Source organism: Zonotrichia leucophrys, chromosome 11 (genome assembly GCF_028769735.1).
Source record: "Zonotrichia leucophrys gambelii isolate GWCS_2022_RI chromosome 11, RI_Zleu_2.0, whole genome shotgun sequence".
Lineage (NCBI taxonomy): Eukaryota > Metazoa > Chordata > Aves > Passeriformes > Passerellidae > Zonotrichia > Zonotrichia leucophrys.
Window position 1 is genome coordinate 2,000,495 of NC_088181.1, and position 13,011 is coordinate 2,013,505.

Here is a 13,011-nt window from a genome sequence, read left to right on the forward strand (position 1 = left end):
AACTGAAATGTAACTGAAATGTGCCCTTTCCCCCCAGAATGTCCATCTCACGTTTCCCTGGAGGTCCCTTGGAGAAAATCTTCCAGGCCACCTCCTGCCTGTCTGAACGTGCACAGAGGGGGCTCCAGGAGGAGGAACCAGCCTTGGTTTGGAGCTCGGGCACCGCTCCTGGTGTGCCAGCCCTGCCTGGGAGGCAGCTCCTCACAGGTACCACCACCCTCAGAGGGAATGTTTGCAATCACAGCTCCAGGCTGGAGCCCCTGAGCTCCTCTCCTCCCACCAGGGCAAGAGGGAATCTGAATTTCCTCAGGGATTGGCTCCTTGGACATTACTGTAGTACCCAAGTGATTTACCCTTGCACACATTGCCTTTTTTGCCTGCACAACTGCCAAGATGAATTATGTGAATTATTTTACATTTTCGTTTCACAAACAAGCATTTTGGTGACTTTGCCATGTGTCAGATTTGAGATTGGTGACTCATTAGTGTTTCAGAGAGGCCTTTTTGGCGATTTTGGTGTCTGCCAGGAGGGGCTGATTCCTGCAGCGCCTCTGCAGAGGTGCAGGTGATGCAGCACCGGGGCCTCGCCCTGTGCTTGTGAGCTGGGATGGAAAAGCAGGGCAGGATGGGGCTGGGAGAGGCAGGATATACTTACATACATGTCTGTATATCATACATACATGGCTGTATACCCTGTATATCATACATACATGTAGGTATATCATACGTGTGTGTATATCCTGTATAGCATACATACATGGCTGTATATCCTGTATATCATACGTGTGTGTATATCCTGTATAGCATACATAGATATAGATATACATACATGTGTGTATCTGCTGTATATTATATATATGTGTGTATCTCCTGTAAGTCATACATATAAGTCTGTATCTCCTGTATATCATACATATGTGTGTGTCCTGTATATCATACATACATGTGTTTATATCCTGTATATCATACATACATGTCTGTATATCCTGTATGTCATACATACAAGCATGTATATCCTGTATATCATACATACATGCCTGTATCTCCTGTATATCATACATACATGTGTTTATATCCTGTATGTCATACACACGTGTTTATATCCTGTATATCATACATACATGCGTGTATATCCTGTATATCATACATACATGTCTGTATCTCCTGTATATCATACATACATGTGTGTATATCCTGTATATCATACATACATGTCTGTATCTCCTGTATATCATACATGCATGTGTTTATATCCTGTATGTCATACATACATGCCTGTATCTCCTGTATATCATACATACATGTGTTTATATCCTGTATGTCATACATACATGTGTTTATATCCTGTATGTCATACATACAAGCATGTATCTCCTGTATATCATACATACATGCGTTTATATCCTGTATATCATACATACATGCGTGTATATCCTGTATATCATACATACATGCCTGTATATCCTGTATATCATACATACATGCGTGTATATCCTGTATATCGTATATACATGTCTGTATCTCCTGTATATCATACATACATGCGTTTATATCCTGTATGTCATACATACATGTGTTTATATCCTGTATATCATACATACATGTGTTTATATCCTGTATATCGTATATACATGTCTGTATCTCCTGTATATCATACATGCATGCGTTTATATCCTGTATGTCATACATACATGCGTTTATATCCTGTATGTCATACATACATGTGTTTATATCCTGTATATCATACAGACATGTGTGTATCCATGTTTACATTCACAGGGACCCGCTCTCCTCTACAGGACCTCCTTTACAGAGCACCCCGAACGCCCAGCGCCCATGCCGGGCGGAGAAGCGCCGCTCACACTCCTCCCCTGCGGGCACCGAGAGCCACCGGGGCCGAACCGCGGGCTGGCCCTTGCCTCCCTCTGTCCCCTTCTGGGGCTCGGGGACGCTCGGGGGGGCCCGGGCTGAGGGCGATGCGGGCCCGAGCGGGCACCCCGGGGGCGCTGCAGCATCCCCCGGCGCTCCTGCCCTCCTCCTGCCGCTCTCCTCCTCCTCCTCCTCCCCCCGGCACGCAGCCCGGCCCACCGCCGCCGGAACAAAAGGGGCGGCCGAAGGTGGCGGCGTGGCCGCGCCCGCTGCTCCCGCCGCTCCGCCACCATGTCCGCCAGCGGCGGCAGCTCCCCCGGCAATGCCGTGAAGAAGCGGAGCCCGGCCGGCTCGGCCGCCTCGCTGCCGCTGGAGGAGGAGAAGCAGGCGATGGAGAAGATGCTGGAAGGGGCGCAGGAGAACGGCTGTGCCCGCTCGCCGTCGCCCTGCGGCTCGGCGGAGGGGGTGACCCTGAAGCGGAACATCACCCTGCTCAACGGCGTGGCCATCATCGTGGGCACCATCATCGGCTCCGGCATCTTCGTCACCCCCACGGGCGTGCTGCGGGAGGCCGGCTCGCCGGGGCTCTCGCTCGTGGTCTGGGCCGTGTGCGGCGCCTTCTCCATCGTGGGCGCGCTGTGCTACGCCGAGCTCGGCACCACCATCACCAAGTCCGGCGGGGACTACGCCTACATGCTGGAGGTGTACGGCTCCCTGCCCGCCTTCCTCAAGCTCTGGATAGAGCTGCTCATCATCCGGCCCTCCTCGCAGTACATCGTGGCTCTGGTGTTCGCCACCTACCTGCTCAAGCCCATCTTCCCCACCTGCCCCGTGCCCGACGAGGGTGCCAAGCTGGTGGCCTGTCTGTGTGTCCGTAAGTAGCGGCGGGTGGCGTTCGGGTGACAGGCAGGAGGGGTGGATGGGGTTTAGGGAAGGAATTTCTCCCTGGGAAGGAGGGGAGGCCCTGGCACATGGTGCTCAGAGAAGCTGTGGCTGCCCCCGGATCACTGAAGCGTCCAGGCTGGAGCATCCTGGTTTGGTGAAAGGTGTCCCTGGCCATGGGACGGGATAACCTTTAAATTCCCTTCCCATCGAAACCATTCCGTGGGTCAGTGATCCTCTGCAGGTCCCCGCTGTCCTGCTCCACGTGGTTCCTCACTCCCCATCACCTTCCCCTAAAAATCTGCACCGTCCCTCCTGTGCTACCCTGGCTGCATCCTGGGGTTCCTTTTGGCTACTCTGAATAGCCACAGCGGAAAATGGGTCTCCACCCGTAATAAATTGAGCAGAAAGTTCCCCAAATGGCAGCTGTGGGCTAGTGAGGCTCTCTGATTCCCGAGCAGCGTGTGATAAATGCAGCGTGCGTTTTTCCTGGGAGCTGGAATGGGATCTCTTGTGCTTTCCCCAGGACCACGCAGGGTAAAACCCCCTTGTCCCCAGGCTCTGCAGGGCCCTGTGCACGTTGGCGTGAGGACAACAATTATCTGTCACCAGCAACTGGTGCTGAACCCGCCCTGAGCTGCTTTCAGCACCAGATGTGAGAGGAGATGTTTCCCGCCCGTGTGTGCGCTGATAGCGCGCTCAAAACCTGCATCCGTGGGGTTTCTTTTGCCAGCAAACATTCTGTCTGTCTGTCTGTCTGTCTGTCTGTCTGTCTGTGTGTCTCTGGGGCGGTGCCTTGCAGGGCTGTTCGGTCACGGTGGGGTGAATTCAGGGCCAGGGATGCCAGCCTGGGCACACAGAGCCCTGCCAGGGCACTCAGATCTCTCCTGATGCGCTTTTATCGCCTCTCTGCTCTTTTGGGGTCTGCAGTTTTGCCACTCAAATCCTGTTTTCTGTTTCTCTGCTGACTGCAAAGTCACCCCATCCAAATTCCCAATCCTTTAAATCCAGGACCATGCCCTGCCTCTTCCCTCCTCATCCCCCATTCAATCTTTCTGCTCCACTGAAATTCAATGCCTTTATAAAGATGTTTTTGGGAGAAGATATAATTTTAGTGAGTGCTTTATAAATAATTTACCCACTGTACAAATTCACAGCCAGGTGATCTCTACATTTTTGCATTTTGAGTGATGAGGAGGAAGCTGCTGGTGTGTGCTGCCCTTTCCTGGGATTGTGTGAGATTCCTTCCCCCTCCGAGGATCTCAGGCATCCCAAAGCTGCAGCGCTCGGTCGTTGTGGGAAGATAGATTGGCTGGAAATGTGTCCGAGCCAGCCTGACCCGGGCTGTGGGAGGTAATTGATATGGTTAATTATAGGATTGATAACAGGCAGGGCACCGCGTTGTGCTTTCTTCAGGCAAGATTGAAACTGCTCAGTCCCCAGGTGAACTTTTAGGAATATAAAGGTGCCTGGGCAGGCATGTGGATTTCCATCCAAATTTTTACAGTGTGGAGAGTGTTTATTAGGGAAATTTAATCATTTAACTAAGAAAGCTGTAAGGTGGTCAGGGAATAGTCCTGCTGATGGGTGTGCTGCCTTTTGGAAATCTGATTTTCGAGCTTTGCTGCTGGTCTGCGCTGTGGTTTCCTCAGGAGAGGGGCAGGGATCCACGTGCCATTTGTGTTCCCTGCTGAAAACCCAAGGAATTAGGATGGAATTTAAGGTTTTCTTGCTGCCTTATGGCAAAGTTTTGCCCTGCAAGCACAGATGGAGCTGGCCAAGCCTTTGAGGATGTGTTTCTAACCAAAAGTGACTTTCATCTTCAGAATCATTCCCAAAATGAGTTTCTGTTCCCATTTTATTGCTCAAAGCCCGGGGCAGGGTTACACAGACCTGTCCACGTTGGGATCTGTTCTCTGGTGAGGATTTGCAGCACAAAACTCTTCAGAGCCAGCTCTCATTCCTGTTTATGCTCCTCCAAGAAAAGTCTCCAGCCTTCCTTTGGTAACAATTAGGGTTTCCCTGGGGCAGAATTTGTTCTTGAACCTTTATCCTGAGCTGCCAAGGGAAAGGTTTGGAGTTCTCCAGATCTGCATCATCCCCATGTGTTTCTCCTTTAAGCTCTGCTCCCCCTTGCACTGCTGGCTCTTGGTTTGTTTATGCTTTGGGTGAAGTTTGGGGTTGTCTCCTTTGCTCCAGGAGGTTTGTTCATCCTGCAGCGCCTTCAGCGGGGCAGCTTTTGGGAACTTTGATTTTTGGAACTTTAATTTTTGGAATCAGCTTTTCATCTCCCCGGTGCCAAAACCACACCGTGACCCAGGAACAATGAACGAAATAAATCTGCTCCAGGGGCTCAGGCAGCCACACAACCCTTGTGGGGACTCACAAACAGCTTTGTGCAAACAGAAACTGCACAGAGAGAGACTTTTTTACTCTTTTCAAAAGCTCTAGAGTAGAAAAATAATGACCTATTTGTGCATAGGCTGTAGCACATACATGAATGAGTTACCTCAAAATGGGGGAGAGCAGCTTGGGAAGCAGCAGAGGAATTTGGGACCTGGGGCTGGGGTACAGCAGCCAAAATGCAGCCTTGCAGAACAGTCCCTGCTCTATTCCTTGCAGAGTTTGTATCTCCACACAAAATGCACTTGGCTGCACAGTTTGTAGTAAGAGGAGGAATAACTAAAGTTATTTGTTTCCACTTTGCTGCTGCTGAAGGGTTGAATAAATCGTGTGTTGTTCAGAGTTTGCCACCATGAACTTCAGAGAGTGAATTAATGCATTAAGAGAACCTAAATCACAGGCTTGAGCGAAAGGAAAAAATGGTTGGAAGAGGGAATTTTGTTCCCCTGGAAGGTGCTGAGGAAAACAAGGTGGGTGGTAAGGAGAATTTCCCTACAAATAGGTATTTTGTGCCCTGGAGGTTGTAATCTACACACAGTTGGTATGCAGGGCTTCTTTCATGGGCACCAGGAGTGCCTGTGGTGTTTGCCACAAATAAAAGCTGGGAATCCACTCCAGGGAAATCTTCCTGGGGCAGGAGGGGTCAGGCTGTTCATCCTTAGCCCAGCTCATTTCGTGTTCCCCAAATTTGGGTGAAGGCTTTGCAGGCTGCAGGTTACTTGGGTGGTTCAGAAATGGAGCATCTCTTTTAGCCGTGAGATTGGATGGTTGGTACTTCAAAACTGATAACACAAAATCCATCTGAGTGTTAGGGACTCAAAAATTGGGAGTTCAGGAAACAGAGTTTGTGCATTTGTGTGAAAACACAGGAATAATTTGAATTCTCTCACCTCTGGGCTCATCTAAACCAGTTTTACCCCTTCTGTAGTGGGTGGAGGGACGGTTATGAGGGGCTGAATTTGCATATCTGATGATCTACATGACAGTGTCAATATTGGACATGGCAGAGAATTAAACCTTGGATCCTGTGCTCTGTCTCAGGTTTTCCTTCCACCCTGCTGCCATTTGTGTGAACGCTTCAAGGTAATAAATCCTAACAAAAATCAGTAAAAACCAGCAGTACCCCTGTGTGTTCCAGGGAGGGCTCAGGGGTGGAAAGTGTTGAACTGATTAATTAAAGATGCTGTGGCTATTCCTCATTTCCCCCTGTTGATTTGCAGATTTCCTGCTTGCACAGAGGCACCTGCCCAGGGCTGGTGCAGAAAATTCATTCCCTGTGCAGGAATGAAGCTGCTGCCAGCCCTGAGCTGGATCTTGGTGTTCCACAAGTGCCTGAGCTGTTCATCCCACACATCCTCACACCCTGAGAGCCACACACAGCTTCTACAATTCCCTGATTTCCTGACAAGAAAATCTGCTCCACAGTGGAAAGCTGGGATTGGACTCGATAATTCATCCTTGTGGATCCTTTCCAGCTCAGGATATTCTGTTGTTTTAATTTTTTCTTCCTCCTCACTGTTAGATCAGCAGTTTGACAGTTTGCTTCTGAATTCGTGTCTCAATTATTAATTAGATATGCAAATCTGGCACTAATAACCCCAGCACAGCAATATCAAAGCCAGGGAATTTTAATCTTCCTCAAAATTTATCTAAACTTCCTCCACTGCTTCCGAGCTCTGCTGTTGGGCATTCCTCCTGCAGGGCTGGAATTCCAGGGAATGCTGATGAGCTCCTCATTTCTCTCTCCTGTTTTGAGCAGCCAGAGGGTGGAAGGATGAGCAGGAGGCAGGTTTGGGAGCCCTTGTCCTGTGAGAAGGAATCCAAGCAAGGGCAGCTGCCAAGCTGTCCAGGAGGGAATATCCAGTGTCAGCACTGCACCCAGAAATCCCAGATCCTGTGGGGAGCAGGAATCTTTATTTGACATCAAGGTTTTGCTGCCAGGCTCAGCTCTTTTACAGGTGTGTGGATTTTCACCTCATCAGGAATTAACTGGTGAAAAGCAAACACAAAACACACCCAGGGCCTGCCTGCCTGAGATGGGTTCCTTCTGCAGCATTGCTGCTTTTAATTAATCTGCCAGGACAAGCTGGGTGTGAAGCTTTGAAGATTTCTTTTCCTCCTGCAGAAAGGTGGATTAAGGGACTAAAGCTCCATCAGCAAATTGCCCTTGGAGGAGTGGAGTGGAAGGAAGGGGCTGTGGAGCCCCTGCTGGATGGCAAAGGCTGCAGGGCTGGGGTTGCTTTTTTAATCTGTGTTTAATTAGAGCAGCATTAATGAAAGCAGGCTCAGACACTCACAGGACTCTCCAGAAATCAATGAGAGCTTGGAGGGCTCTTGAAACACACAGGGAGCAGCCACTGCAATTCCAGCACCCCTCTCCTGGCTCTCACAACAATTACCCCATTAAATGTTACTGGGTTTGAATCATTTCTGTTATCACTGAGATCATTTGAGTCTCTCTGCTCTGGCATGAACAAATTGGGAAGGTTTTTGTGGGAAACCCTTCCAGGGTCAGCCTCATTTAAAGCAGCATCATTTGTTTTGAGTATTCCAAGAATTCCATAGTCCCAGGGTCAGATGTGGCCACAGGTCCGGTCTGAGGGATGGGAAATTCAGATTTTCTGTACACATAAAATAGCAGCAGGTGCTGCTCCCTCTTGGGAAGCTCCATCTTGCTGCCCTCCCACAGATGCTTCTGTGAGGTGAGCATGGAGTTAGTTTGGGATGGTTAATTTGCTGGGAATGGGAGAAATAGGGAGAAGGAGCTTTTCCATATATTTTCTCCCTGTATTTTGTTTGTTTTCCTGAGGTAAAATGTCCTGTTGGTGGAATTGCTGTGTCATGTCCTCTGGAAACCTTGGCAGTAAATCACAACCTTCTTCCAAAGAGCCAAAATAGCAACTCCTGCCTCTAGATAGGAGCCACCTCTCCCAACACTGAGGAGCTCTTTGGAGTTTTCCTGTGTCCTACTGTTATTATGGGATGGGGGTATTGACCTGCTCAGGGTGCCTGGGGTTGTTTTTAGGACATCCAGAGCTCCTGCCCTCAGTGTGGGTTTGGAGATGATCCCTTTTAAACCCCCTGGAAGGGCAAGTTTGCCTTCTCCTTTGTTGATGCACCCATTCCCTGATTGCTGTTTTGGAAAGAGGAATAAAAAGGGAGCTGGGAAGCATTGCCAGGGATGTTGATTATTATAAGTAGATTTTAATATAGACACGTTTGCTCTGGGGCCAGGAGCTTTCCAACAGCCTCATGTGCCCCCAGGCCTTTCCCTTTCCAGGACTGACTGCCCTGGGTGTTAAGTTTCTCCAGGGATTTGTCCTTGCAGAAATATCTGCAAAGTTTTTCCCTCTGCTTTTTCCCTTCCCCACCTTGCAGGGCACAAAAGTCTGCAGTCAATACCTGCCAGGCTGAAATATCCTGAATCATTTTCTGCCTGTGACCTTGCCTGTCCCACGCTGGAATGTGCAGTTGGAAAGAGTCACCACAGGTTTTTGGGAGACATTGTGGCATCCCAGCTGCTGGAATATAAAATTGGTGGGGTGTTTTTGCCTTGGTGAATTGATTTTCCCATGGGTTTAATCCACTCTGCTCAGTATAATTTAATTTTTGCTTTGTCTTGTGTAGATTAACTGTCACCTGCACTTCATGTGGAGGGAAAGGAGCAGCCTTTGCTGTGGGATGGGGTAAGGAAAGTTCTGGGAGTGATTGTGAGGGAAAATCAACATCACCCAGTGGCAGATGGTAAATGGGAGCATCACCTTACAGTGGCAAGGGCCAGGCACTTTGGAAATGTGGGTTACAGACAGAGCCATGCATGACAGAGCAGTTCACAGTTCTTGTTTTCCTGGCAGGGAAGCTGCTGGAGGGGATTTCTCTTCATTTTCCCTTCAATTTCCCTTTATTTTCCACAACTTCCCAACCTGCTGTGTGTTATCACTGGGTCCTGTGATACCACAAACAGGAATCCCTTGGGAATTAAGAGCAAGTTAATGAGTTTAGTCCTTTAAAGGGAGCTACTTCCACACCTTCCAGAGGTGTACATGGAATCACACTGCCAGCACCACAGGTTGGACCCAGGAGGTGGAATTAGGGACAAAAGGGACATTGTGCAAATGTCTGTGCCAGTACCCTGGGAATTCATTCCTGTGCTCATGCCAGAGGCTTCACCTGCAGAGCTGCTGAGGGGGATCTTGGGCTGAGCAAGCTCTGTCACCCCCAGGCAGTTCCATGTGGCAATTGGATCTTTGTGCCTGTCCCCTGTCCTGGGAGAGCTGCAGCTGTGCCTGTTGGACAGCAGTGCTGCCAAGGCTCTTGCATCAGAAGTGGCAGCCCAGGTTCAGCTCTGTCTGCTCCATTCCCACTGTTTGCTCTGGCACAGCCTCACTTTCCATCCTGCCTTTCCCTGAACACAGGAGCTGTTCCACGGATGTGTTCTAGGAGGGATTGATCCGTTTATCTGTCTGCAGTTTTTCCTGTTGTCCTCTAGGAGTTGTGTCTGGGAGAGAGCTTGGGAGGCAACTTCAGAGGCATGCAGCCATAAAATGGGAATTGTGGGTAAAGTCCTGTCTGGTGTCACATTAATCAGTTTGTCCTTGTTCCTATCAGGAGTGGGGAATTCCCTGGCTGTGCAGGTGAGTGCCAGTGGAGCAGGTTCAGTGAGATGCCTGAAGCCAGCAGGGGCTGCAGGACAGAGGAAATACTGAAGCCAGACCTGCTGGTGTATTTAGAAACTCAGATTTCCCTCTGTGGTTTGAGTTGCCTTGGAATGAGGCTGGGCTGGAGCAGTCCCTGGGGGTGAAGGGATGAAAACACCTGGAGAGCAGAACCCAGGATCTCTCCTGCCAGAGTCATGAGTAATTAATCACCTGAGCTAGATTAGGTGTAGGGGAAACTTCTGTTGTTGTGAGGGTGGGCAGGCCCTGGCACAGGTGCCCAGAGCAGCTGTGGCTGCCCCTGGATCCTGGCAGTGCCCAAGGCCAGGCTGGAATGGACGTGGAGCAACCTGGGATAGTGGAAATTGTCCCTGCCCAGTGATTGAAACAAGAGGAGCTCTAATGTTCCTTCCAACCCAAACCAGTGTGGGATTCTCTGAAAAGTCACCCCCTGTCCATCTGCCATCCCTCCAGCTTTCTAACACTTATTATCCCAATTATGTAAAGCTTTGGAGAGGGGCTGCTGGCTCAGCCAGGCCGTGGCACGTCAGGTCAGCTGAAACCCTCGTTCCTCGAATGATTCCTGAGCACAGCCCTGATGGGTCACTGCAGAGCTCTGCTGGCTGACAGGGGCTGGAGCCTCAGGAAAACACTGCAGGAATTAGGGCAGCACAGCCTGTCTGTGTGTCAGTGCCCTGGTTTGTGGTGCAGCTTTGCTGTGTTTTTCCTGGAGTGATTCAGCCGAGGTGAGGGAGCGCTGCCAGGAGGATCCCACAGCCCCTGCCTGCCAGGGCAGCGTCTGGGATCGAAGCTATCAAACTTGCTGCTCTAAGAAATCTCAGCCTCTTTAGAAGCTCAGCAGCCGCTGGAATTTGTTCTGGAGTTTTAGGGAAAAGCTTTCATCCTGTTTGTTTTCTGTAGGATTCTTCCTGATGGGCGAGACTGGGGGATTCAGTGGAGAAATTCTACTGTGCTCCTTTAGGAAAGGCAAATGTTATTGTAAAGGAGGAAAAGCAAAGCTGAGGAAATGTGACTGGGAGGGCTGATGACCACGGCAGAAACTTCCAGCCCTGTTTACTCTCTGATCCCAAAGTGTTTTCTCTTTTTTTAGGGAGTCTGTTTATCTGCACTGATGGGGCTTTGGGGCTGAACACACACTTGGACTCTGTAGGAAACTTTTGCTTTTCATTTTCACCACCACCCTCCAGGGGACTCTGTACAGAGCCAGAGCAGGGGAAACAGCCCCTAAAAATCAGTGTTGAAGTGGGGGTGAAGCATTTATTGTCACAGTCCCAGAATGCCTAAATGGGGCAGGGAATGTCACTGTCACACCTCTCAGGGCTGTCCTCACCACGACAGCAGCAGTGTGGTCCTGGATGGCTGAGCTCATCCTCTAAATATCCCTCTGTAAACAAGGGCAGATTTATTTTTAGCATAATCGCTGGTCAAAGGGAATCCTGCTCCAGAGCCTGCTGCCCTGAGCACTCACTGGAGGTGCTTTCACTGCCTGGCTTGGGAGTTTTGCTGGGAGAATTCCCTGTGGTTCCTTTCCCCTGTAGCACTCTAAGGTCACTTGGTTAAGCTGTGTTTCCTCCTTGCTGCTGGCTGACCGTGTCCCTTTGCCCTGTCCCCAGAGGCAGACGTGTCCCAGTGTCCCTCTGTGGGGACAGAGCTGTGACCCCACAGGACGGGGCTGCTCCAGGGCTGGGAACTGTCCAGACCTGTCCCTGTCCTGTGTCTCCTGGGGGGGCCTGGCACAGGGACAGTGGTGTGGCACATCTGTCACCACAGTCACTCACCCCTGCTCCTGGCCAGAGCCCAGCTCGTGCTGTCCCGTGTCCCCAGTGTGGCTCTGCTTCCCCAGAAACAGCTCAGGGTCATTTCAGGCTCAGCCACACTCCCACAGGGGCTCCAAGGGCACGGCACTAAATCCATCTCCAGTCCCTGTGGGCTGCTGGCTGTCACCCCTGTGGGATGGGCTGGGTCCTGTGCTTTCCTTCCTGACACACACAGCTCTCACTTCTCCACACTTGAGCTGCTCCTGTGCTGGAATGGCAGCAGATCCTGGAGATGGCAGGGTGGGGGAAGGAGCCAGTGATCCTGGAATCACTGGATCACTGGCACAGGCTGCCCCTGGGTCCTGGAATCACTGGATCACTGGCACAGGCTGCCCCTGGATCCTGGGACACTGGCACAGGCTGCCCCAGGATCCTGGGACACTGGCACAGGCTGCCCCTGGGTCCTGGGACACTGGCACGGGCTATCCCTGGATCCTGGGACATTGGCACAGGCTATCCCTGGATCCTGGGACACTGGCACGGGCTGCCCCTGGATCCTGGGACACTGGCACAGGCTATCCCTGGATCCTGGGACACTGGCACAGGCTATCCCTGGATCCTGGGACACTGGCACAGGCTGCCCCTGGATCCTGGGACACTGGCACAGGCTGCCCCAGGATCCTGGGACATTGGCACAGGCTGCCCCTGGATCCTGGGACACTGGCACAGGCTGCCCCAGGATCCTGGGACATTGGCACAGGCTGCCCCTGGATCCTGGGACACTGGCACAGGCTATCCCTGGATCCTGGGACATTGGCACAGGCTGCCCCTGGATGCTGGGACACTGGCACAGGCTGCCCCTGGATCCTGGGACACTGGCACAGGCTGCCCCTGGATCCTGGGACACTGGCACAGGCTATCCCTGGATCCTGGGACACTGGCACAGGCTGCCCCTGGATCCTGGGACACTGGCACAGGCTATCCCTGGATCCTGGGACACTGGCACAGGCTATCCCTGGATCCTGGGACATTGGCACAGGCTGCCCCTGGATCGTGTCCCTGCCCTTGGCAGGGGTGGGACTGGGTCTGTGAGATCCTTCCAAGCCCACCCCCTCTGGGATCAGCTCTGGGCTCTGAGGTGGGCTCCAGCTCCAGCTCACACCCTCAGGAGAGGCACTGGGATGCTTTAGGGAGCAGCTGCTTGGCTCTGATCAGGAGCTGCTGTGAAGAGAAGCTGCAGGCTCTGGGAAGGAGCTTTTGCACAGGGGCAGAGGGAGCTGGGAAAGGATCCTGCAGGGAAAAGCCTCCAGCTCCAGGAGGAGGTTTGGGATCTGCTCCTCCCTGAGCTGCTCAGGCTGGGGCTGGCCAGGGGACAGTGAGGGGTCACTGGGCTGGAGGGAGGGCAGCCAGCACGTGGGCACTGC

At 51.5% G+C, this 13,011-nt stretch overlaps 1 protein-coding gene across 1 annotated transcript in view; it reads left to right on the forward strand.

The window, feature by feature from the left end:
- The first annotated feature begins 2,075 nt into the window (after positions 1-2,075).
- SLC7A5 (solute carrier family 7 member 5) overlaps positions 2,076-13,011 on the forward strand; it is a 32,787-nt gene continuing 21,851 nt past the window's right edge. Inside the window, exon 1 of the mRNA XM_064723562.1 lies at positions 2,076-2,743. Within this exon, the coding sequence (XP_064579632.1) occupies positions 2,161-2,743 (583 nt within the window). The 5' untranslated portion in view covers positions 2,076-2,160. The remainder of the gene's footprint in view (positions 2,744-13,011) is intronic.